General features: G+C 36.7%; 1 protein-coding gene and 1 long non-coding RNA gene across 3 annotated transcripts; one reads left to right on the forward strand and one right to left on the reverse strand.

Annotated features, from left to right (window-relative positions):
• The first annotated feature begins 288 nt into the window (after positions 1 to 288).
• Positions 289 to 25869, forward strand: stard5 (StAR related lipid transfer domain containing 5). Its single transcript, XM_014972635.2, has 6 exons — positions 289 to 573; positions 6103 to 6152; positions 15798 to 15930; positions 16961 to 17078; positions 17382 to 17475; positions 17577 to 25869. Exons 1-6 carry the CDS (start codon positions 484 to 486, stop codon positions 17725 to 17727), a joined length of 636 nt encoding a protein of 211 aa, XP_014828121.1. The 5' UTR covers positions 289 to 483; the 3' UTR covers positions 17728 to 25869.
• On the reverse strand, positions 9130 to 9952 carry LOC106910803 (uncharacterized). Of its 2 annotated transcripts, none has more exons than XR_001416444.2 (2): positions 9721 to 9952; positions 9130 to 9626 (listed from the first exon to the last, which is right to left on the reverse strand). It is a non-coding gene; the product is annotated as an uncharacterized LOC106910803 (long non-coding RNA). The 2 variants fall into 2 exon arrangements; XR_015762444.1 differs by having other exon boundaries at positions 9130 to 9623; positions 9721 to 9793.
• Positions 25870 to 26203: the final 334 nt, after the last annotated feature.

Raw genomic sequence — 26203 nt, forward strand, 5'->3', positions numbered from 1 at the left:
GTGTGACCAAGATCCAGATAAAGTGGTGAAATCAACATTTCATTGAAGTTTCAGAAGTCAGAAAAAGGTTTCACAAATCACAAACATGGTTTTACATATTCTGCTATTAGAGCAGAATAATCCAGTGCAGGTTTGAAGAGTCTAGAAGTTGTAGTTTTTTAACAAGAGTAGATTAAAGATCCGCAAGGTAGTGAAAAATTAGGTGGAATCGCCCTTTAGCCATTGCCCGAATCGGAAGCTGGAATCGGAATCTAACTTCAGCTTCGTTGCTGTTGCTGCTACCTTTCATTCATTTGGGCTAATGTTAGCGTGGTAGTAGCTGTTAGCGTAAGCAGAAGCCGGCTTTTCCTTACACAGTTCAGCGTTGACATGTCTCCGGTAGATTTCCTTCTTCCAAACTAAGAAGAGACAGCTTTGCGTCGACAACTGAGCTGCTTCTAAAGCCTTTGTGTCCAGGATAAGCTCGATTTTCCGACAACGGTCATGGATTATGAACACAAAGCTAAAGTGGTAGCAGACTGCTTGCTGAGCTACAGGAGAGACGAATCTGGGTGGAAGGTCTGCAGAAAATCGGTAAAGTCTTGGTGTCATATGTATAATATTTGTGTCTGGTGAATCCTATTCCATCTCAGAGTAGCTTTCAGATGTCATCCTCAAGAACAAGTACGACATTAAATGGTCACCCATACTAACTTTAAAAACTTTTGAATTATCGAGCATTAAGTCGACCTTTTTAGTTAAATATTTGTTGTTTTCATTGTTACTTTTCATTGTTATGAAAAGTAACAATGAAATCGTAATGAATACGGTTGTATTCATTATCCATCTCATGTACTTTCAGTCAGTTTGGTTGTGTGGGTTACAAGCCCTTCAAACAACTTGTGGTTCTGTCCTGGTTCATTAAACCGGCCACATTTAGCCATCACCACACGCGGGGCTTGCACCCAACCAATAATACAACATAAATGCCAAAAAAGGGCCTAAATTAATTTAGAATAGGCTGCTCAGGTAATTGTTGTAGTTATGGTAATTGTTAAGACACGTTTTTTTTAATTTTTTTAATATATTACTGGATACTGATGCTTAAAAATGTACATGATTTATTATCAGTAGGCCTGCTGTCACAAAAATGTTTAGCATTAACACACAAACCAAGTGACTAGTGGTGGATGTGGTAATCATGTGGAGCATGTTGGAGTTCATTCGTTTTTGTCTCTGTGCTCCACCAGGTTCGTTAACCAGTTTCAGGATTCGACCAGAACCCGTCAGTGTAAATTACCTTGAGAAATAATGAGATTTGGTTATATAAAAACAGGCTTTAATGCCAAAAAAATGATCAAATGTTACAAGCCATACATGTCATATAAATGGAACAGATACAGAGTTACATTCACTGTCCAGCGCTGGGCCACACTCGGCTCACCTTATGGATGGAACCAGGTGAGGCAAAGACTGTAGTGCAAGTTTAGCTTTTTATTCTTCTCTGCAATCTGTACCCTCCCTTAAGTCTAATCAGTTTCAGTCTGTCTACATGACTGCCGACAGTCACACATAAACATGGTTATGTAAGCCACAGTGTGTGTAAGCGGTTAAAAGAGATAGAGGAAAAGATGGAATCTACAACAAGCAGAAGTGGATATGCACATTATTGATGCAAAATCAACAGCAGATCAGCAAGCAAGTTGAATTCTGCAAAAACTCTTTTTCTGTATTTTAACACCACCATTAATATAGTCCTGGATGTGCATTTCGAGTATAAATTTTCTTTGGTCCATAAAAAGGGAAAAAACACTCTGTACCTTCTTTAAATTTAAAACAGTATACCTCTATGAAACAGTGATTGTTTTTTTTTATTTACAATGTTTATATCATTTACTTGAGTAGCTAATACAATATTTAGAAAAATGACAGTGCTTGTACCCTCATGTTCTATTTTGTGCAACCCATTGTGGAAGACCACCGTGCTGTATTAAATCAAGAACAGAATAGTAGTACCAGGGACCTTAGAGAAAACCTGACATCTTCATTGGTGTGTTTCTCATAAATCTTATCATTTGACAGAAACCAGCACATGTAAATAGGCTGTCATCAGTGTTATTAGACAGCTGCCAAAGCATCTGACAGCAAAAACAGACGTAGTAAAGGTCGTCAAAAACAGACTGTTCCACAGAGACAGCTTTACTAGGGTAAGAGTGTTCCAATGTCCAACCTTTGATATGTGAATGTGTGCTCTTCCACAACAACTTGTACAAAGTGCAACTTGTGGGTTTGCCAGTGCATCAAGCTTTTTGAAAGCCCACAAGGATAACCTTTAACTGCGTCAAGTGTAGCACTGCCTTTTTTCAACTTATCAGGCTGCTAATATTTTAATTTCTATTGATAATTTTCCTTCAAAGTCAAAAGCTATATAACTTAAATCTTCAATTAACCTTCCCCTTTGACATTTATCGGAAATGCTTTTATTGCCATATCAACTGCTATACGAACAAGAAATTTAGTTTGGTATTTGATGCCCAGAAACAACAAAGAGGAATAATGGATAGAACAAATGATGGTAAATTATTGGCTATATAAACAAATGTAGAAACACAAGTAACTCTAAAAAACTTAGAAATTGTGAAAAAGTTCAAGATTTTTTGTCACTCATTTTAGATAGTGAAAGTGATGATTTCAAAATGAGAGACACCAGAACCAACAATGCAGATGAACAGGCCCCGTTTCAGAAGGCAGGATAAGTGATAATCCTAAGTAATTGGGGTAAGATAATGTATGGATGTTTCTCTTTTATGTTGTTGCCAAACACAAAGCTTAGTTTTAGTGGAATTTTTTTGATAACTGAGCTTTCTAGACATGAGTTCTTCCACCATCGAACTGTAGGTCGTTGTGACATTAATAGCTCTGAAAAGTTTATTCTATGTATTGACAGTAGAGGTAGAGGTGTGCCGATCGATCGGTCACCGATCATAATCGGGCCGATTTTCGTGAAAAAGTGCATGATCGGTGATCGGCGATCATTGGCTCTTGTTGCCGATACCGATCATCTCATTTCCCAGCCTGCCTGTGCAGCTGGTCTCCTCTTTCCTTCACTCTGCGCAAACGCGCAGCAACAAATCCTAATCGATGTGGAACTATAACGCACTGAGTGAAAGGGGAAGTTTGTGTGTTGTGGCGGAAAATTGAAGTAGGTCAAAATGCATCAACACAACGAAGCTAATACGACATAAAAACAATGAGATACTTGACGGAGTTTGGCTACATCGAGGCTCACTGCAGTAAAAAAGACATACGGAGGATCAGATAGCAGGTAAAGCAGCGCACAGCTACAAACACTCTGAAAATTATTGAAGTCTTCGAGCTGCGATGTCAGACGCTGGTTCTGCTCTCCTGTTGAACCGCTGCTACGCTACAGGTAGTAATATCTGACAGACGGAGCGCCGCTTCTGCTCCACCTGGTAGTGACTTTCACACCGAACCTCTGCTTGGAGCTGCAGCATCTAACCTAAAAAAATACATTTTACATACGTATTAAAACTTTCGCTGTCCTAACATGAGACAGATAATCTCTGAAAAAATAATCCATCTCCTCCCTGATCTGCATAATTACTCCGCTCAGTCAGAAACAGCCAATCAGAGCTAGCAGTAACCAGCTAGCCGCCATGCTAACAGGAAGTTTTCATTCAGTAACTCTGGATTGTTTATTGTAATGGAACCTGTTTTTGCCTTTGGATGTTAAGTTTTATACTTGGATCTTTTGGCAATGTTGAGAGGTTTTATTTTGACTCTTTGCGTTATTTAGCCTCTTCAGAGCCTTCATGTGTTTTCAGTCTGTTAAAGATAGTATATCAATACCAGTACAATTTGCACAATGCCTGTTTTGTTTAGTTTTTTTCTTGGACAAAGTTATTAAAAACAAGTTTTTAATGTGAATTCATGGTTCCTTTTTCCACATAATGTAACCGGTAATATTTATGATAAAAAAAAAATTTTTTTAAAAAAATAATTATGTGATCGGGAGGAAAAAACCTGATCGGCACATCTCTAATTGACAGCCCTGCTCTTTTCCACCGGCTCGGCTCTACTCGGCTCGCTTTTTTTCGAGGCTGGCCCTGCTTTTTATTGCCCCTTTTCCACCAGCTCTACTTCAGCAGCCCACAACTCAAACCTGCTTAAATCATTTTAAAATCCAGAAATAAACAAAACCTTTCAGAGTAAGACAACGAATATAAAAAGACAATAGATAAAAAGAAGCTCTGAAGTCAAGACACCTATTCCCCCATTAATAATCCCTGCCTTCAGTCCCTATAATAGTCATGTGTGGCTCCCAGAGGCTGTCAAAGACCTGTTTACCCATGGCCAGTTACTTTAGTTTTTCCACTCCCAGAGAATTTGCAATTTTCGTCTTTCAGAGTCCTAGGAAGGGACCATCCATGTTCCTCTAACACTGCTTCTCAATTCCAGTCCTGCCCTACGTGTTTTAGGTGTTTTCATTCTGCTACACACCTGGATTGAATCTGTGGGTGATTAAAATTCTTCTGCAATACTTGATGGCTGCAGAAGAGGTCATGCAATCATTTGAATCAGCTGTTCTGGAATAAAAGCACATCTAAAACATGCTAATTAACAAAATGTAGACTTTTTGCACAAAAAATAATACATCTATTCTAATTGATCTTAGTTTTCAAACAGTATAGTAAACTCAGTTGTTCAAGTCTATCTAGACCCCACAGATTGCACCAATTAATTGATTTACATCATCCTAGACAAGTGTGGAGTGATAGCAAAAAATTGCTAGCATGTTGTTGACTTTACAGCAGTCCCTCATACTCAGCATGCATGTAGAGACAGAGGAGAGGAAAAAAACCCCAGCAGAACCAGAACCTAGCTAAGTACAAGTAGCTGTCTGCCATGACCGACTGGGGGTTTGTGAAGACAGAGTGGAATGCATAAAAAGAAACAGATGAACTGAAGTAGGATTGTTTTTAAAAGTGAGATGTTAATAGCAGAAGAGAGACAACGGTTCGTTCATAGCAGCATTATCTCAGTCGATGCCCCTCTCCAGGGAGGTACCAGAGCCAATCAAAATGCCAGACTAGATGTAGCTTCTACAGAAAAAGGTAAATGAGAGCAAACTAAAAGCCAACATTTGAAATAACCTCAAATAATGCAAATTGGAGAGTAGTATAAGAAAGTGAGAAAAAGTGTTCAGCTTATCCTCCAGTAGTCTCAGCCTATGGCAGCATAACTACAGAAAAAAAAGTTTTAACCCTAGTCAGAAAAGTAGACAGGATGTCTGCCTCACTGACTAAAACTGGGAGATGCTTCCACAGGAAAGGAGCCTGAAAACTAAAAGATCTTTCAGAAATTCTAGAAACGGTAAACCTGCAGTCTGAGAGTGTAGTGCTCTGTTGGGAGCATGTGGAACAATCAGACTTCTGATGTATGATGGAACTTTACTATTAAGAGCTTTATATGTGATAAGGAGAATCTTAAATTCTAATGAAGGGAAGCTAAACTAAGAAGAATATGATCTCTCTATTTAATATTCTTAAAATTTAAAGTGACCTAGCTAGATCAACAGAGTGCCATCCAAATGCTAACAGTGTCACGAGTGGAATGGATATCACCTGAGTGCAGTGAGAGTGGCTCAAGTCACTGCAGTATAAAGGCACCTGTATCTGGAAGGTCCATTGACTGGTTCATCAGTATTCCTGGCTATCATTACAGTGTGATGACTAACAAACACTCCAACTAACTAGTAAAAAGGTTTTTTAAGTCATGGATACACAAACCATATCCTTAGGTCCCAACATCTCCTGGAATTCAGTTAAATCCATCATGAGATGGAGAAAACCTGGCATGTGTAAATCTGCCTATCAGGCCATCCACACACTGTCTAGTGAGAGAGGACACCACAAGAGAAAGTCTTGCTTTGAGAACTGTGAGCTATTTGGCTATTAATTCCCAATAATTAGGTGATGCCCGACTTGTTGATTTTGCGTAAAAATCATTAACTTTATTATATTGACCTGTAATAGTTATTGATAGTAAGACCTTTTACTTAGAATTTATTCCCAGTGTGTGTATTTTTTTTTCCTTCTCTAGAATGATGTGGTTGTTTCTTGGCGTCCCTCGTCTGAGTTCCCTGGGAATGTGTAAGCACTCTTTTTATTTTTCTCTGTTTTTAGAGTCCTTAATCAGGTTTCTGAAACGTGTTCCTAGGCAACATTTGGCATGCTTCTTGTAATGAAAATGAGTTTTTTATTGTGATATAACATTCTCCCAAATATTTTCATGTGAGTTCAATTTATTGCTTGTCCATCACATGTTTACATGAACAAACCTTAGAATCAGAGTTTGTGGTTAAATTAACATGGGTACCTGTCTGTCTAACATAGCTATGCTATAGGTTCAGCATAGCTATGAACCTCAGCTATCTGTTGAGGTTCATAGCTGGTGAGGCACTGACTTAATCATAATCAGATTTATAAATATAGATCCCCTGCATGTTGTAACGGTGGAGCCCACAAATCCAGTGCATGTCATTCATAGCTGCGCTGCCGTAGTAGAATAATTCCGTTAATTCAATAAAACTTGGAATTGTAGGTATTATTAATTTAGTGCTGTGCTCCACAGCAAAGGGAAAAACCATTTAAGTACAACTGAAAACCATTTCTTTCTCTCTCTCTGTGTCGCCAAGCTACTGACAATGCCACTTACTGTTTCATACTTACCGCAACAGGCTGAATGTCCTGGGGCCTCATGCATAAAAGACTGCGAAGTTTTCACACTAAAACTTAGCATATGGAAAATTTTTTGAAAAGTGCGGCGCACAAAAATATTTAGATGTATTGTAATGAGGTCCAACACACCGCAGATGTAGTCCCGCCAACAGAGTTTATTAGAATAAGTACGAGCTGCCATTCCTGAAGCTGCAGCTCACGCCTCTAACAAACCGTTACACTCAACTGAATAACTTCACTGCTAACACACTGAACTCCCTCCTCTTCCAGTCCTGGTCCTGACGCTCCCTGATCCCCTGCCCACATGACAGGTCCATCACATGTGAGTGGGAGTCAGCAGAGTGAGACAGGGGAAGCCCATAAAACTCTACACATAACAATAAAGATCACAATGCAACTTATAACAAATACACATAACCATATGGACCCCAGCAGAACTAAAACAAAGAATCGTTACAGTATTAAGCCGTGATCGCGCATTTTTCCTTTATGAATCCCAATTTGTGGGAAATAGAGAACAGCTGCTGGACCGCCCTGTCGCCACCCATAAATACATGTAAATTAGTATAAATACCTGGAAATCTGCTACCAAGCAGTAACCATGGCAATGTCTTTGTTTGTAGCAGTATAAGTATTTATAATGATAATTATTATATATTTTATTAAAAGGTGCTTTCAGGGCTCATAAGGCTCACAAAAATAAAAACAATAAATTTTAAAGAGAGAAAATCCAAATAAAAAAAAGAAAATAAAGAGATCGTGCAAATGCCTGTTTGAACAGCAGAGCGTCCAGCCTGGATTTAAAGACAGAGAGTCGGAGAGAACATTGAGTGGGGAAAGTGGGCGTTTATTCTAAATAGAGAAATCATATTTATAAGTTGTACATTTACAGAATAGAGATGCTTTCTCTCCATAAGGCACATTCATAAAGCGGGCGGCTCGACTGTAGGATCATCAATCAAATTTTATTTGTATAGCACATTTCAGCAGCAAGGCATTTCAAAAATTGCTTCACATAATTAAAATAAAAACAGTATGTGACATTGAATAAACAGTGAGAAAGAGAAAGACATTTTGAAAAAGATTAAAAAAGATAAAAGCTTTAAAACCCCTTTTAGGACTTCAGTTAAATGTCGTTTAACTGGGACTCTAACCCTCTGGGACTTTAGTCAAAAACACGGTTTGACAAGGACTCCAACCTCTAGGTTTTTAGTTGAAACACCGTCAACTGGGACTCTAAACCCCGTAGGACTTTAGATAAACATCTTTTAACTGGGACATTTTCCGGGGGGCTTTACATCATTAAAACGTAAACAGTGAGAAAAGGAAATAAAAAGAAATTAATAAATAGATAAAAACATTAAAAACATCGAAGACATCAAAACCCACACTCTAACCCTAATTTAGCCATAAGCAACTCTAAACAGGTGGGTTTTAAGTTGAGATTTAAAGGCTCTCAGTGTTTCAGCTGTTTTACAGTTTTCTGGAAGTTTGTTCCAAATCTGTGGTGCTTAGAAACTGAATGCTGCTTCTCCTCGTTTTGTTCTGGTTCTGGGGATGCAGAGCAGAACCAGAACCAGAAGATCTAAGGGGTCTAGACGGTTGGTACAGCAATAACAGATCTTTAATGTATTGTGGTGCTAAACCGTTCAGTGATTTATAAACTAACAACAGTATTTTAAAGTCTATTCTTTGAGCTACAGGGAGCCAGTGTAGGGACTTTAACACTGGTGTTATGTGCTCCATCTTCCTGGTTTTAGTGAGAACACGAGCAGCACACTGCAAAAAGTCCCCTTTCAAAAACAAGAAAAAAAAGTACAAAAACAGGGTCTAATTTTCTTAAAATAAGAAAAATTATCTGCCAACAGAACAAGAAAATTTATCTTGTCAAGATTTTCTAAAACAAGAAAAAATATCTAACCAAGATAAACCTACAAATATCTTAAAATTAGTGTATTTGTACTTAAAACAAGTCAATTTTACTAATACAAATAGAGTATATGAGATTTATTTTCTTAATACACAGAACATTTTTCATAAAATAAGAAAATTTTACTAATACAAATAGAATATATGAGATTTATTTATCTTAAAATTAGTGTATTTGTACTTAAAACAAGCCAATTTTACTTAAACAAGTAAGATACATTATCTTATTTTAAGAAAAATAATTTCAAGTAAAGAAAATATTACTTGACATTGAATTTCTTAAAATCAGCATATATATGCTTAAAACTAGTTTACTTTTATTGTTGCATAGGATTAAAATATATATTTTGTCATTGCTTTACTCAAGGTTCTTATGCTAAGGCAAAAAACCAAAAATTGATCCTATCTATACTGGAATAAGAGATGTTATTGGCTTCCTGAAATGAAGACATAAGTTCAATTACTTTTAACATCTTTATTACGTTTAAGTTTCACATAAACATAGTAAAACATGACTACTGGTCAGAATTTAAAGTCTGGATGGGCATCTGATTCTGAAACAATCCCGTAAAATGACAGAACAATGAAGATCTGACACATCTGTCGCACTCATAAGATGCCCTAAGAGTCAAGCAAACCAAATTGTCCAAAGCAAAAATAAACTTGGGATTAGATGTCATCAATAGGAGCTTACTCCACAATGAACATCTTCCAATCAGCCATAGCCTTTTATGTGTGGAAGTCTTGTCTCAGTTATGGACAGTGTTCTCAAGATATCTGTCAGCAGCACAGAGAGGAGTGGCCACACACATGCATGCTGAAAGGTGTAGTAGCTATGATGTCCTCCTTTCAGAAGATCAGGGCAGGCATGGTTCCAATGGCCAGTAGAAAGTTGGTTTCACGATCACCACAGAGCTGAAAAGTGGTTTTGTTTGATTGAAGTTGTTGGGTCATCTGCTAATTGGAGCACAGACAGAAAAACAATCACAAAACAAACCACGTTTTAGGGAGTAATCAGTGTAATGATGAATAAGTATCATAAGTTTCTTACCTCAAGAATGTGAAGGACACCATCACTTGCAATTCCCAAAGTTTCTTGTAGATGGTGCAATACATGATTGGAGGTGTCTGGCATAGGCTTCACCATGGCAACAGTTTGGTTTACTTGAAAAATAAAACAAGTCTTATTTTAGTTAATGTGCTCAATTACAATATTACATGAATTCAAGACAGCAAGACAGTCATTTTAATTGAATCAAAATAGGACTACTTAAATTCACCAATCAAAAATAGTGTTTAGAATATCCTGGTAACAGTGTAGAATATCTAACCTAGGCTTTTAGACTCATTGCATTTAAGTTTTTAAATTACAGCACATCAAACACCCTAAAAGGTAGTGAAATACTAGGCGGAATTTCCCTTTAACCATTTCCCGCATCAGAAGCTACGAATGAGAAGCCACCTTAGCTATGTTAAAAAACGGAAGCTACCAAAACCTCGTGTCGATATTATTTTTAAGCCACAGCTATTGTGGTTAATCACTGTTCAAAGCTCATATTCACAAGAGAGGCTCTTTAACCCGCGGGTGAAAATTGGCATATCACGACATGCTAACTAGCTTCACAATTAGCTTATCTTAGAAAGATAGACAGCTTTAAACTTACCTCTCAGTACAGCAGCTCTAGGGTCTATACACGTAAAAATGTCCTCCATCTTCATTCATGTCCAATCGAGATTAGAGAATTTGTCAAAAGAAAATCTTATAAAAGTACTGTAGATAATAGCTTAGTTAGGCTGTTACAACTGAATTAACCGTTAATCAGGGCAGTTAAATGATCTCTGGCGTTGCCGTTAGTGATGTGCGGATTGATACTGAAATATCGATTCTTCCGATACCAGAACTTAATTCTTTAAAATCTATTGTCAGATCCAAGGATCAATACTTTCCACACTTTAGTAATTTGAGATAATGTAGATTAACAAGAGCACGTTAGAAAGTAACTAAATTATTGAGATCTTGCCTAAATGAAACGTTGTTAATTGGAACTACTTTTTCTTCCGCCTGGTGAGTGTGTAATGTGTAAGGACGCAATGCCCAAGCGCAGCGTGCTGCTGATGCTCACTCAGAAATGAACATGTTGACAGATTATAAAAGTGACATGGAGCTATTTCAGCTGTCATTTTATAGTAGTTTTAATAATTAAGCAAAGATATATTTAGTAGGGTTATTACTCTACTAATTGTCTTTGTTTTTTAATTTGCAACACCATTTTCACATATTTTGTATATTTCTGCTGAATTAAAATAGCTTATAGTAAACAAGATTGTTGTCTCAATGTACTTCTGAGTTTAAAATGAGTGCATGAGAGTACATTGTGTTCTTTTTATAAAGCCAAGATATGGATTACTTTTTTTAATTTAATTAAGAAACAAATTAACTGTCTTTGCAGAAAGTATGGGATCTGTATTGCCAATACCAGCTTAAATTTTACTCGGTATTGGATTGGAAAGAAAATCTGTTGTATCGAACATTACTACTGACATTTTGGGCGCTTTCCCATTTGGATTGTATGATGTCATAAAAAGGGTGACAAACATGATGAATAAAATATTGTTCAAACTAATATTAGTAACTTATAAAGTGAGAATTTGAAATATAAACCAAAAATTAAAATATTTATCATCACAATGAGCTAATCAACGTTGTTGATTCTAATCTCATTGTGTGGAATACCAGACATTTCAAATCACACATCAATAGAAATTTCATGACATGTCAGTAAGAGGTCCCACATCTTGCATCAAGAAGATCAGATTAAGAAGGTCCATAGCAGATGGAAACATGCCAAGAATTATCTTGATATATAAACTGATATGGTCTCTGAAATTGTTGTGTTACATGACAACCGTTTAAATAATTTCCAGTACACTCTGCCAACTTATACAAGAGTACAAGTTCATGTTTCTTTTTTATTTTTCATTGACAATAGCACAAATGATTCCATTTGGACATAGTCTGTTTTAATTATCCGGAGACATTTCATTAAGCAAGTGATTTCTCGTTTTGTGCTTGAAATAAGAAAATTTTACTTGTATAAAATAAGTTCTAGACTTGAAGTTTGATTGGTAAATATTGATATTCTAGATTCTAGCACATATTTACTCATAATAAGTAATATTTTCTTAATATCAAGATTTTATATCTTACTGAGATAATTAAGTACAAAAACACTTAAAATAAGAAAAATATTCTAGCATAAACCCCTCTTGGTGAGAAAAATTATCTTGTCAGAAAGAAAACAAGAAAAATCTACTTAATTTAAGATATTTAATCTTACTAAGATTTCACTTTTTGCAGTGGCAGCATTCTGGGTCAGCTGCAGCTGTTTGATTGATTTGTTAGTCAGACCTGTGAAGACGCTGCTGCAGTAATCAATGAGGTTAAAGATAAATGCATGGATGAGTTTCTCTATATCGCGCTGAGACATCAGTCCTCTAATCCTGGAGATGTTCTTCAGGTGATAGAAGGCCGACTTTGTGACTGTCTTAATGTGGCTCTGAAGGTTCAGGTCAGAGTCCATCACCACTCCCAGGTTTCGGGCTGATCGCTGGTTTTCAGTTGTAATAACTGAAGCTGTGCATTGATTCTAGTTCGCTCCTCTTTAGGTCCAAAGATAATGACTTCAGTTTTGTTTCTGTTCAGCTAGAGAAAGTTTTGGCACATCCACACATTTATCTGTTCTAAGCATCTATTCAGTGATTGGATGGGTTCAGAGTCACCTGGTGACATCGTAATGTAGAGCTGTGTATCATCCACGTAGTTATGGTAGCTAATCTTATTTCCTGTTATAACCTGAGCCAGTGGGAGCATATAAATATTGAACAGGAGGGGTCCTAGGATTGAACCTTGGGGTACCCCACATGTGACTTCTGACCTCTCTGATGAGAAGTTTCCAATTAAAACAAAGAAATCCCTGTTCTTTATGTAAGATTCAAACCAGTTGAGCACTGGATGGACCAGAGAGTCCGACCCAACTCTGCAGTCAATTCAGTAAAATATCGTGGTTAACAGTATCGAAAGCTGCACTGTGGTTCTCCCACAGTCTGTATTTACATGGATATCATTGAACACTTTTACAAGGGCCGTCTCCGTGCTGTGATGAGCACAAAAACCAGACTGGAAGGAGTCAAAGTGATTCATTATTGTTAGGAAGTTATTTAATTGTTTAAACTGCTTTTTCAATAACTTTGCTGATGAATGGGAGGTCAGAGGTTGGCCTGTAATTCTGCAGTAGTGATTTTTCTAGATTGTTCTTTTTTATCAGTGGTTTGATAACTGCTGTTTTCAAAGCCTGGGGGAAAACACCTGAAGAGAGCGATGAGTTACTATTTGGATCAGATCATTAGCAACGACAGGCAGGATTTTCTTAAAGAAATGTGCGGGTAGGACATCCAGACAGCAGGAACTGGAGCTTAATTGACTTATAATTTCTTCTTGGGTTTTATAATGAAGTAGTTGAAATTGGGTCATTTTTCCTGTATTTGTTTTGTTTGGGCACAGCATTGGTACTGGCTTTGGAGTGGATGTGCAGATTAATCCTCTGATCTTTTGAATTTTCTCTGAAAAGAAACTGGAAAACTTGTTGCAGGCGGCATTAGATTGAAATTCAGGTGGTAACGTCATAGGAGGGTTTGTCAGCCTGTCAACAGTAGCAAATAGAGCTCGAGCATTGTTAATGTTTTTGTTTATGACATCTGCAAAGAAAGCCTCTCTTGCATGCTTTAGTGTTGTGTGATAATTACGTAGTCTTTCTTTATAGATGTCATAATAAATGTGAAGTTGAGCTTTACGCCATTTCCGTTCGGCCCTACGGCAGAGTTGTATAGCAGATTGAACAGTTTGTGCATTTCTCCATGGAGATTTCTTCCTACCAGACACAACCTTCACTTTAACGGGGGCAATAAAATCAATGATATCTGAAAGTTTGCACTGAAAATCATCTATCAACTTATCTACGTCATTATAGCTTAGGGACGAGGAAGAAGAGTAGATTTGAGGATTGGTGCAGCTGGACTGGTACCGGTACCGCACGGCTCCTTCTTAAAGTTTTGCTCAGTGATCCAGGATGATCAGTCTGGATTAATCTAAACATTAATAAACCATCAACATTTCTCAGCAGATCTATATGATCTCTGATCAGTCGCTCCCTCTGAATCCTTCCATTGACGATGTTCTCCATCACAGCCAAAGCTCCACAATTACACAGCTCACCTTCGCGCAGCTACTTTTCCATTATTTACATACCTTGATCACCTTAAAAATAATCAAACCTGTTTGGAGTTAATCTGCTGATCCAACCCTGTTTTCTTCTTTTAGTGAGAATGAAATGACCTCATGGATGCATTCCATACACTTCAGCGCACAGACCAATGCGTTACATCTTTATGAGACAAAAACTGAGGAAAAGTACTATTTACGTTGGAGTGAGGTTTTCACATCCTTTTAATTTTATTGTCTTTATTTTGTGTGTGTTATGTTATTGTCTGAGGATAAATGTTCAGATTCACTGTTAATATTGAAACAATAAAATGTTAAAATCATGAAAAAACATCGGGTTTGAAACTTCTTGGTCTAAATAACTGAATGTAGTCAGACTTCAGTGTATTTAGGTGAGTTTTGACGCTTTGTAGTTTGATATAGTTCACAGAAAAAAAATTGCATGACTGCTGCAGATTTTCACGTCAGGGAAAAAGTGCGTATATTTACACAAACTTTGACGCAAAGTAAATTTTTATACATGCCGACTTGTGCGTAAAATATGGCGCCGCACATTTTTTGTGCGCACGCCGCTTTATGCATGAGGCCCCTGTTCTTTGTATGAGAAATATTTCAGTGTTTTTTGGTGTTGAATCCTAAAACATAAAATATGTGTGTGTATGTATATATTAGGAGTTGAACGACTTCATATTAAGGTCGATTACAAGTTCGAGTATCATGTTGTAATCTACAACATGATAAAAGTCAAGTTGACGTTTACTAGTTGCGGTGACATCACATTGGCGGAAGGCGCAAGACGCTTCAAAATAACTTAGAGGCTTTATCAGCTATATTCACAGCTAATATTGATTAGAAAAGCCCCGCTTGTACCAAGTCTGTTATGCAGAATTAAAAGAACAAGAAACAGAACATTATCCCGGACTTCTTCGTGAGCAGCTGAGAAAAGTCCGGAGAAAAGTTGCACAAAGTGGGTCTGACACATATATATATATATATATATATATATATATATATATATATATATATATATATATATATATATATATATATATAATTTATTTTTATTTTTAAACACCAGCTGATACTGATGATCGCTGGATATCTGGACATTTAGCAGTGAAATTATTACACTGACCATAATGGTGCTTTTGGAACATCACAAACCAAACTTATTATGAACGGATCCCATTTGGCTATAGTTGAATTCAGCACTGCCACCTGCTGCTCCTCTGCCCCGATGCGCAGCAGGACGCTCTGCTGACTCAGCAGCAGCTCTCTGACTTTGTGGGATGAACCGACATGCAGATGGTGGCAGAGATGGCCTCTATCAGATTCTCAGATTGAAGACTGAACTTTGTTTCCAGATGTTGTTAAACAGTATTTTTAGAAGAGCGTAAAGCTGCCAGGTTAGAAGCTTCGATACCCATGGTGACACTGATCAGTTGGATGGATAAAAAAGCCTGACATCATGCAGCATTGTTGCACATTACTCAGGTAGTCTTTGCTGTAATTTTCAGTTTCTCTCTGGAAAATTATTTACGTTTTTATACAACTTGAACTATCTGAGGAACTCGCCTAGTTTATCTTTCATTTCCTTTGAAAAATCAGTTTTGTCAAGTGATTATGACTAGTTGACTGGCCCCGGGAAAAGTCATTGCAGAGTAAGGAATCGACTAGTCGAGTAGTTGGTACAACCCCTAGTGTGTGTATATATAAATATGTATGCATGTGTATATATGTATGTATGTTAACTGTGTTTTTCTCTCTACATATGGACTGTAATATACTGCTGTCATGTTTAGTAGCCTTCTCCTCTGACTGTGTTGCTATTCAACTGACTGACTTGGCAGTTACAAGGGAGAGGGCATTGTCAGCGGCACCCCTGAGAACGTATGGGAATGTCTCAAACCAGATCCCAATGGGCTCCGAGTCAAGTGGGACAGCAACGTCAAAAAGTTTGAGCTTCTTGAACAGATCAAGGAGGTGTGTGTTCTTTCTCACTCAGTCTCTAATTTTTATAGTCATTTGACTTTTAGGGAAGCATGTGTTTGTAACATTCTTTTCATTTTAAACAGAAGCCAATTCAATTTATTTACGTAGCAACAGTTTGCGACAAATATAGCACTTTATAAAAGAAATGATTTCAATTTAATCATGCACACTCTAACTTATGTTTTCAAACTGTATAGTAAAATCAATTACTCAGGTTTCCATGTAGACCCATTCACTTACAGCAACTGCTCTTCCTAGATGAGTGTGAACCGACAGCAAAATATAGCTAACATTGTGTGGTTGACTTTACAGCAATCCCTTATACAGAGCATGCATGTTGCGACAGTGGAGAGGAAAATCTCACTTAATGGCAATTAAATGATTGCTTAAATAGGCAGTTTGATTCAGTTTTATTTATATAGCACCAATTAACAATAGATGCCATCTGGAGGCACTTTACAAAAAAAAAAAAATTCAATTCAATTACACATAAATTCCGGTTGATCCTAGTTATCAAACAGCACGGTATGCTCAATAAATTATTCAAAGTAAATTCAAAAGTTTCTATCTAAGGAAACCCAGAAGAGTCATTGACTTGCAGCATTCACTCCTCCTGGACAAGAACGTAGCGCTTGCATTGTGTTGTTGAATTTACATCAATCCCATGTACTAAAGTATCCCATCATGTAGCGACAGTGGAGAGGAAAAACTCCTGTTTAACTGGAAGAAATCGTCAGCAGAACCTGGCTTTATACAAGTGGCAATCTGCCACGACAGACTGGGGGTTTGAAAAGACACTCCAGAATTCACAGGAAGAAACAGATGAACTGATGTGGCAACAGTTAGACTTTGTACTTGAATAACTTTGACTATTTATCCAATCTATTTAAGTCAAAGCACATAATGGCAACAACAAATCAATATATCTGCCATTTCCTGTCTTAACAAAAGGCAGCCATGTCCATTGATCTTGTTCTATTCAGTTTGTGAGTCCATTTCTTTGTCTTCCATTTTTGTGCAGGATATTTCCATCTGCCGGACAGTCACACCCTCAGCCGCTATGGGTATCATAGCTCCACGTGACTTTGTAGATGTTATTTTAGTTAAGCAATATGAAGATGGCAGTATTTCATCTAATGGTGCGTAATTTAATGTCTTCTTGGTTGCTTAGGGTTTTTTTTACTCTTAGTTGTTCTTACTCTGTTGAAATTAGTTACATTTTTGTATATAATGTGTATTGTATATTGATTTTTTTGTATCTCTTCACAAAGTGCTCAACTCTTGCTCAGATGATGATAGTTCACGCGACGGTCGCCATTTGTGTGTGTGTGTGTGTTGGCAAGATTTTGCAAAAACAAGCATATTTTGTTAGCATTGGTCATAAAGCCATATAATTGTCAGTTTGACGTGGATTTTAATCCTTTTTATTTAACATTCAACAGCGACCAATGTGAGTCATCCTAGTTGTCCTCCCCATCCTGGCTATGTGAGAGGATTTAACCATGCATGTGGCTGCATTTGTATCCCCATCTCAGGGTGAGATTACCAATATGGACACACACACACACACATATGTGTAGCTTATTTTATTTTTTTACTTGTTCAATTTCTCTTTCTTTGTGTGAAATACTTTTCAGGGAGCCCAGCAAAACTCAAGTGTCCAGTTTCTTCCAGACAGACCTGGGTGGCCTCCTTCCACGCTCTGTGGTTGACTCATTTTTCCCATCCAGCATGACCGAGTTCTACAGCAACCTGGCCAAAGCTGTAAAATCTCTTAAGGACATTTGAGACAAAGAGCAACCAAGTTTCCCCCCAGTGTATTATAAGCCTGGTGGGCTGACAGGCTTTACTTGCCCCCCACCAGGCCAAGCATTGATGTTTTTCTTACAAAAAAATAATCGCTTTTATATTTTTTTATACCCCACATAAAGCAAAAATAGTAAAGATGCTTTGCTCAGCTCAGCAAAGTATCTTTGTTGGTCTGAGCTTTTCAGCAACAGAACAGAATCATTCCTAAAAGGGATTTATGCATTGAATAGGGCATGAAGCTGCCAATGCGCACCATTCACACCACTGGCACCTGTCGGCCTACTGCGCTGCTGCAGCTGAATCTATCAAGTTTACCTCGTTGCAGATTGCGCGCCCTGCATTTCACTCAAACTAGATGTTTTGGCAGGTGTTTTTTTTCTGAGAAGCTTAACCTGCATTTATAACAACCCCCTGTGAGGAATCATGTTTCTTTGGAGAATACTTCAGTAAGGTAGGAGTCAAGTTTGAAAGTCACCACTCTGTTTGCACTAGCTCAATGTGCAACATAAATATAACCTATAGTTCGACTTTCAGATGTGGGTGCAGTGGAGTGACAATGATATTCTTTGTGTGGCGTGTGCGTTTCCATCTCACACATGCTGGCCCAGCGCTGGGCCACATATATATTAGCTGCGCTGATGAAGCTTATATATGTGTTCCTCGGTGAGGCAGTGCGATAGTGGTAAAGGCCATGGAGGAGCTGTTGCGTTCTCCTCAGTCATGCAGCATGATGGTCTTTTTGTTCGTTTTTTGTTTTATGCAATCACACAATGCATCAAACTGCACCATATCAAATGCTGTTCCGGTCAGGCAGAAGTGCTGTGCGCAACTGTGCAGAGATCAGAAAAACTCGTCCCATAATGGCCAGACTACCAAAACAAAAAGTCTCTGTGGCGCTTATTATAAACTCAACATACACAAACTAGAACAGCTTTGTCTCTACTAGAGCGACAAATTTAATCTCTCCATTTGACCCTCTGTATCCAGCAGAGAGGTGCGGCGTGCAGTGGATTTAGCTCATCATGCAGGGTACTGCATCACTAACGGCATTGCAGAACAGATTTAGTAAAATGTGGGAGAGGGGCATAGTTTAACTGGTTGAGTTTAAAAGCAATCAGTGATAATTGTAATTTGCTGAGATATTTTTGTGATCAAACAGAGCTCAAACTCAAGATTAAACTCATAGAATGAGATTGTAGCTATGGTAACAAAATGATCTACCTATGAAGATTGTTCTTTGCATGTCTTCAAAGTAAACTTAGCAGCTCCTTAAAATCTCAGTTAAATGTTAAACAATTTAAAAAGTACAGATAAATTTTAATTTATCTGTGCTGAAAGCATTAAATTTAACAGCATTGTCATTCTCAGCCATCAAATGTTAAAATTCTACATCTGTATTTTGTGCTAAAATGTTAACATTTATGACTCCTCTGGAGATCTTGGGGGCCTTCAGCAGCTGCTGAGTTCCTTCATGCCTTGGGCCGGTTCTAAATATGATCAGCATTTAGTCAGGTATGCAAAAAAATGCTTGTTTATTTTATAGTATTTTTTTGTTTTTAAAATTATAGTTGTGTCTTTAAGTATTGTCGACAATGTCTTCCAAAAACATACACAATTTGGTAACACTTTATTTGACAGTGTGAATAAGACTGTCATGACACTGTTATAAACATGACATAACACCTGTCATGAACATGAATAAGCCTTCATGAATATTTATGACTGTTGTCAAAGTGTCATTTGGTAAATCATGACACTTTGAATACAAAGTTGACATTATTCAAAATGTCTTTATGACAACTTGACATTAACCAAGAAATGATCTGTCATAAATTTGTTATAAAAGTATAACTGATTTCTGACACGAACGCAGCTTGTGAGCGACAGATATTGACAGCAATCGACAGTTTGCATTTTCAGTGTCTCACGACTCACGGGAGTCGAAATCTGTCGATTGAGGAATCCCAGGAGGGGGGAGTGGAGGTGTCAACGACTCTACTTAGCATAGAATAGCCTAGCATATGCAAAGGTGCTTCAGCAGACCCACGTGGATTCTCAGTCATTGGATGAAAAACAATGACATCACAGTTCATCATTGACATGTGATTGGTTGGTTGATGTGTGCCCATTGAACAGCACTTATGTCTTTATAAATAAACCCCGCCCCAATCATTAATATTTTTAATGCTGTATTTAAAAAAAAATAACATAAAAAATAAATGATGTATTAAAATATATTCATTTGATATTGCTTATATGCAACATGTTCATATATCAGGAACATAAAAGAGGCACAGAAGTTTATTATTTTTTTCTTTATTTCATTTTTTTTTTTACTGTTTGCACACAAAATAAGACATAAAAGCTTGTCCATTTCAGAATGCCACCTCCTCTGCTGCCAGTACTCTCTGCCTTCCTCCATCAGCTGTTAATACAGAACAGACAATCATTATGAGCTACAGTGAAATTGTTTGGCAACTTCCAGCTTAGTATGGACACATAAGACATTAAAACAAACAAACAAAAAAACACATTAATGCATTCTTACAAAAAATAAAAACTTTAATGAAAAAGAGAAAACACTTGGAAACAATTGGAAGAAAAAAAATTAAAAGCAGTTGGTAATAAATAGTAAAACATAGTTCAACAAACTCTGAGGCAGATAATTTGCTTTGATGGATTTTAATAAATCACAGTGCTTTAATCACTCAAAGAATTGTGACATCTATAGATTAGTAATAAATCTTACCTGCTTCTTTCTTTAGCTACATCCAGATGACTGGCAGTAGGTCCTGGATGCAGCTGGAAAACATTTTTGTGCATTGTCAATACATAGCATAGTTACATTATGTACATAAACAATATTGAAGCATAAAATATCATCAACATTCTAAAATAGTTGCATCTCTGTCCTCGTCATGGACATCAGGACGTTCCTGAAGAGTCTGATTGACACAAATGTGACTCCTATTCTGTGGAGTCTGTGGAAAAAAAGTAAAATTAAAAAAAATATATTGTAGCAAATATATCGCTTTCTCAAAAATACATAAGTAAATAAGTTAAAATTATTCTAAACCAACCATTATACAGTCGGGAATCAACGCAGTGACTGTAATAATACATACCGGCTTCATGACTCCGTCCTCCGTCCGCCATGTTGTCGATCTCTACTGCTTACCAAACTCTGCCTTCCTGTACTGCGTTATAACAAAATACATAAAATAACGGGAAGTTCAATTTTCCTTACAAATATGTGAGTGTTCACTATTGACTAAATGTGAAATCATAACTTACTGAATTTCTCTTCGTCCTGGTGGACTCCGCAGAACATCACATGTAATAAAAATTACAATACGAAATCTCTCCCTACACTTGTTTTGGCATCAAGAAGCGACAGACCGCTTTCTGTAAAAAACAAAGAAAGCACCTCGCCTCACCGCGGTAAAGCTAGCCGGCTCTGACTCCAGCCGGCCCAGCACACAATATACAAGTGCGCGGTCGCTCAAGACATTATGGTACACCCATTTACGTGCTGCTTTCACAATAAAAGCGCACATCCGGTCCATGTTTAAGCTACTCAAATCCAGCCGCAGCATTTGCAAACAGAAAATAATATATGCTGAGAAACTAATACAAAATAAAAACTAATCTCTCTCTCTCTCTCTCTCTCTCTCTCTCTCTCTCTCTCTCTCTCTCTCTCTCTCTATATATATATATATATATATATATATATATATATATATATATATATATATATATGGATAGATTTTTGTAGATTTTTACCCAGAATGCAAATGGAAAAAAACCGTGAGCGAAACGGTGACTGGTACTGACTAGTATATATTCCATTGAGGGAAACTAAGTTTCATATCTGCTCAAGAGCCCCCCTGGTGGTTGAAGAAAATCCACATATATGAAAAAAAAACACTGAATGCTCTCTGGTATTGTTCAGGGGGCCGGACCAAATGAGGAGGCGGGCCGGATCCGGCCCGCGGGCCGTAGTTTGGGGACCCCTGCTCTGGAGTTTAATGGCGGCTGCCTGACCGACTATGAAAGCGCATTACTGCCACCAACTGGACTGGAGTGTTAAATGAAAACAGAAAAAAAAAAGTTATTTTTTTTAAGTTACATGACAATTAATTGCTAAAATGATTTTAAATGTGTATATGTTTATTTACTTGATTCTACTTTGAGCTGTCTCCTTTTTAGTTTATACAGAATATGATTCATCATCCATGAGTTATATTTAGTACTTAACTAACAAAACTTTAAAAAAAAGAATACAGATGTTTATACCCTATCAGAAGGTATCACATACTTTCAACCATTTTGTTCTTCAATTTAAACTTGAGAGTTAAGCAACTGAATACTGATAAATCATCTGTAGTTTCTTAAGTCCTGTATTGTGATGTGGAACGGTGTCACTACCACTCCAACATAGCACGACTCTGGGTCTTTAAAGCAATCAGTGAACATTAACATTAGTTTGAATATTCACAAAAATACTTTATGTACAATGAACCACTATGGAACATGTTTTTTTAAATTCTTTTTGATTAAGTTGTGCAATGATAAATCTTCAAATGGGAGGAATGTCAAAGTAAGATCACGTTTAACAAAAGTCTATTGTATGTATTCATGCATATTATTCTTTTATATCATCAATTCAACCAAAACTAAGTTTTTCAGTGCTCCTAACACACATGCAAAATATATTTTAATGGATAAGATAGATTATTGTTTTAATATTCTTTCTCCAAACATACTTCTTCATGGCATACTTCTATGAACAATACCTATAGACGTCTCAAAATGTGTTAAACTGTTTGGCCCATTGCACTGCAACACCAGCATGTATTTACATCCCCATTTGAAGGAGTACATGTTGGAATACAGGCTTTTTTGAGCCAGTATTCCAGTATTTGTGATTAAAAACTGATAATGTTTCATCACAAAGTCCAGATTAGGAGACGATTTCAGAAGAGTCAACAACAACTTAGTATGCCATGAACATCTGCCTGTGATACTATAATGACCAAAATTTTACATGTGTAAATGATTGGAACTTTGTCATGACACAACTGATGCTTTATGTGAAGCTCAGTGTTTTCACGCTGGCAGAAACACTTCTCTTGGAAATGTGTACAGCGGTGGCTCTGTCTGCATTCCACCACACAATCTTGGATGAGCTTGACAGACATGCAGTGTTGACAATATATCATCAGATTTACCCTGAAAATTGTACTTTGATATGAAGTGTTAAGGTTACATCCCTAAGTTGAGCTAAGTGTGGTCAAGCACTGGATGGTGAATGTCACACTGTATTTGTGCCATTTGTATTACTTGAAACATTAGAACATTTTTGGCATTAATACATGTTTTATACTTAAATCTCATTATTTCTCAATTAATAACACTGAGGGGTTTTGACAACAGTCATAAATATTCATGAAGACTTCTTCATGTTTATGACAGTGTCATGACACTCTTATTCACACCCTGTCAAATAAAGTGCTACCCATAATTTACCCAGTAAATTACCCATTTCTTGTCAACTTAACATCTTTTAATACAAAAACATGGTGGTCCACCGGTGGACCGCCTCAGGGCCCTGATCACAGGGCTTAGCAAGTTTTCCGGGGGAAACCCTGAGTAACCAAGTGTCCAGCCTATTCATTATGCCAGGTATTCTATTTCAAAAAAACAACTAATATTGAAGCTTTAGGAAAGTTAGGAAATGCTAAATAGCTAACACTAGTTCATTCAGTTGCTTAATTTATAAACTCGTAACAGAAAGAATCCTGTAAATGATTAACAGTCAACAGTCTTATCTAGAATGAGGAAAAGGGTCATGCATATCGGAAGTCCTCGAATTTTACTTGATATATTCTCAAGTTTATTTGACCTTATTCAAAGATTAAAGATGAATTTGAAGTTTCATTTTTTTAATACAGCAAGTAAAATAAGTATTGAGGATATACATTTTTTTTTACTAAATGTGGTATTAACATTTAATTTTCACCATGTGTTGGTAACAACCCAAGTAATCAATACATCAAAAGAAACCAAAGAAAGGTTTAGAAATTAAGTTATGTAAAATGTATTTAACATGCTGTAGTATGTAACTTTTATAAAAAAAAATTACATTTTTATTTGATAAATGGTCACTAGAATAGAATATACTTTATTGATGCCCAATGTAAAATTTCTTATTTGTTCACAAGCTACTCCATCCGGAGTGTTAACTAATAGTATAACCAATATTTGTGTGTGTGTGATATTGTAAGTAACTTAAATATGACCTTATTGTAAAATTAAAACGAGGATGTACATGGAAATACGTTCATCTATAAATAAATCCATAACTGAGTCTATAGAAAACTTAAATTTAAAGACACTCAGCATTGGACATTGTAAAGTCTATGCTATACCATATTACTGTATTATATAGCATATAGTCCTCAAGATATTATATGAAGCAGAAAATCTGTGAAAAAATCGAGCTCTTCCATCTCTTCCCTGTGCCCCTACTGCCCACTTCAGAAATGCACCTCAACTGGTCAAAAACAGCCAGTCAGAGCCAGGAGGAACATCTTAACGCTGTCAGTCACTCTTGTGGACACGCTGCTCAATGTGCCAACATAGAGAAACAGCTTACAGTTCCAGGAAAACTGTCTTTTTTCCTGTGTCATTTACATTATTGCACATTAATTAATTTCTGAACTGATTTTTTTGTTGGTTTCTTTCTATGTATGGATTTCTTGGGTCGTTAGCAACACTTGATGAAAATGTCATATCAATAGCACCTCCAGAGATATATTTACATATTTAAATATGTTGTGACTAATACTTATTTTATCCACTGTAAATGCCAGTAATGTATAAACAGAGTACTTTGTGTAGCTAAATTATGCAACACAAAATGCTTTGACCTTCTTTTACGATACCTCTGTGTATGCAGATACAAGTATGCAGATCTCATTGAACCTTTTGCCCTATTACTAATATCTGTGGTGGCTTGTGATCAGTTCGTCTTTTAAACAAAATAAGTTTTTCTTCATTTTAAGCAAATGCACTTTGAGTAGAACCTAACATTTGGCTTCATTATTCAGGTAAATGAACCCCCTATACTACGAGGTATCTTCTATAGATCTGTGGACTGTTTAATTGTCCATAGCTCAGTTTCATGTGTAAGACTTTGCTTTATCAATGTCCTTCCACTCAGAGATAATGTTTGTCTTGTAAAGAGATTTTAAGGATATTTTTTCCATTTATTCAAGTTTAAGATACCATATATGCTGGTAGCATTCCGCTTATTCTTTTTTGTCCAGTATCCTAGAGTGTAGATCAACTGCAATGCTGTTGTACTTTAAGTATATATATATAGTTATAATTATTTTATTGTAAATTGGGCGTTGTGTATTGAATTGACTGTACAACTATTTTTCTGAATCAGGCATGTTTGATAGTTGAGAACCATTGACCCACTTTCCCCCCTTGCTGCTGAGAGGTGAACTCACACAAAGACTGAAGGGGTATAGTGTTTTTTTTTGTTTTTTTTTTACTAAAAATTTTGAGTGGTATTAGAATTATGAGAGATAAATAAATGCTGTAAATGTTTAAAATGTTTTATTAAAGTTAATTGACCAATGTTAACATTTCACTTGGACCACTTGCACTGTGGCTGACTACTTTAATCGTTCAATGTTGTAATTACATTTCAGGTGCAGTTGAGTATGTGTGTATAGTGTTAACCTGTGCATGGCCAGATATTTTTCTGTAATATTTGCAAAGAGACAGTTTGTTAGTTTTGATTTTACAACATGGATCAAAACGCCTGAGAATTTTTGATAATCAACAGAACATGTCATATAAATGTATGGAAACCAGACAGATGTATTTGAATTGTTACTTGGTCTTGCATTGCCTTATGTCTACAAACCCATTGGATGTGTTTTTCATTCTCTTCTTTCCCCTTCTAGTGCTGGTATCCAGTTAACACGGTTGGTAAACCTTAACCACATAATCTCAAATTATTTTTTTGTCTGAATATAGCATTTTAAGGTGTGAAGAAAAGCTCACTTCAAACATTGGTTTCATTAAAAACATCTGGCTAAGGCAGTGACGATGCTGTGAATGATGCCGTAATCTTGTGCTAATGCATGTAACTGAGCTAATAAGCTCATCTTCATTGAATAACTCATCTTCTTTATCACCTGTGTGTGTATAGAGAGCTTCAAGAGTGCAGTTTCATGTGAATTCAGATTTAACTGCACTCAATTAATCTATTTTGATTAGACTGAGGCCTAGTGCCTTTTTAAAACAACGTAATGGGGATATTTGTTTCTATAAAATAACTTCATCCACAGACGATTGGTTTAAGAAAAGTGTTCATTCACACGGACCTGCTGAATTACACCACTTTTTAAATATGGCAAACCTAAAACCCCCACAA

This window comes from Poecilia mexicana, unplaced genomic scaffold (assembly GCF_051168715.1).
Source record: "Poecilia mexicana isolate PSO_F unplaced genomic scaffold, ASM5116871v1 scaffold_3, whole genome shotgun sequence".
In the NCBI taxonomy this organism is placed as follows: Eukaryota; Metazoa; Chordata; class Actinopteri; order Cyprinodontiformes; family Poeciliidae; genus Poecilia; species Poecilia mexicana.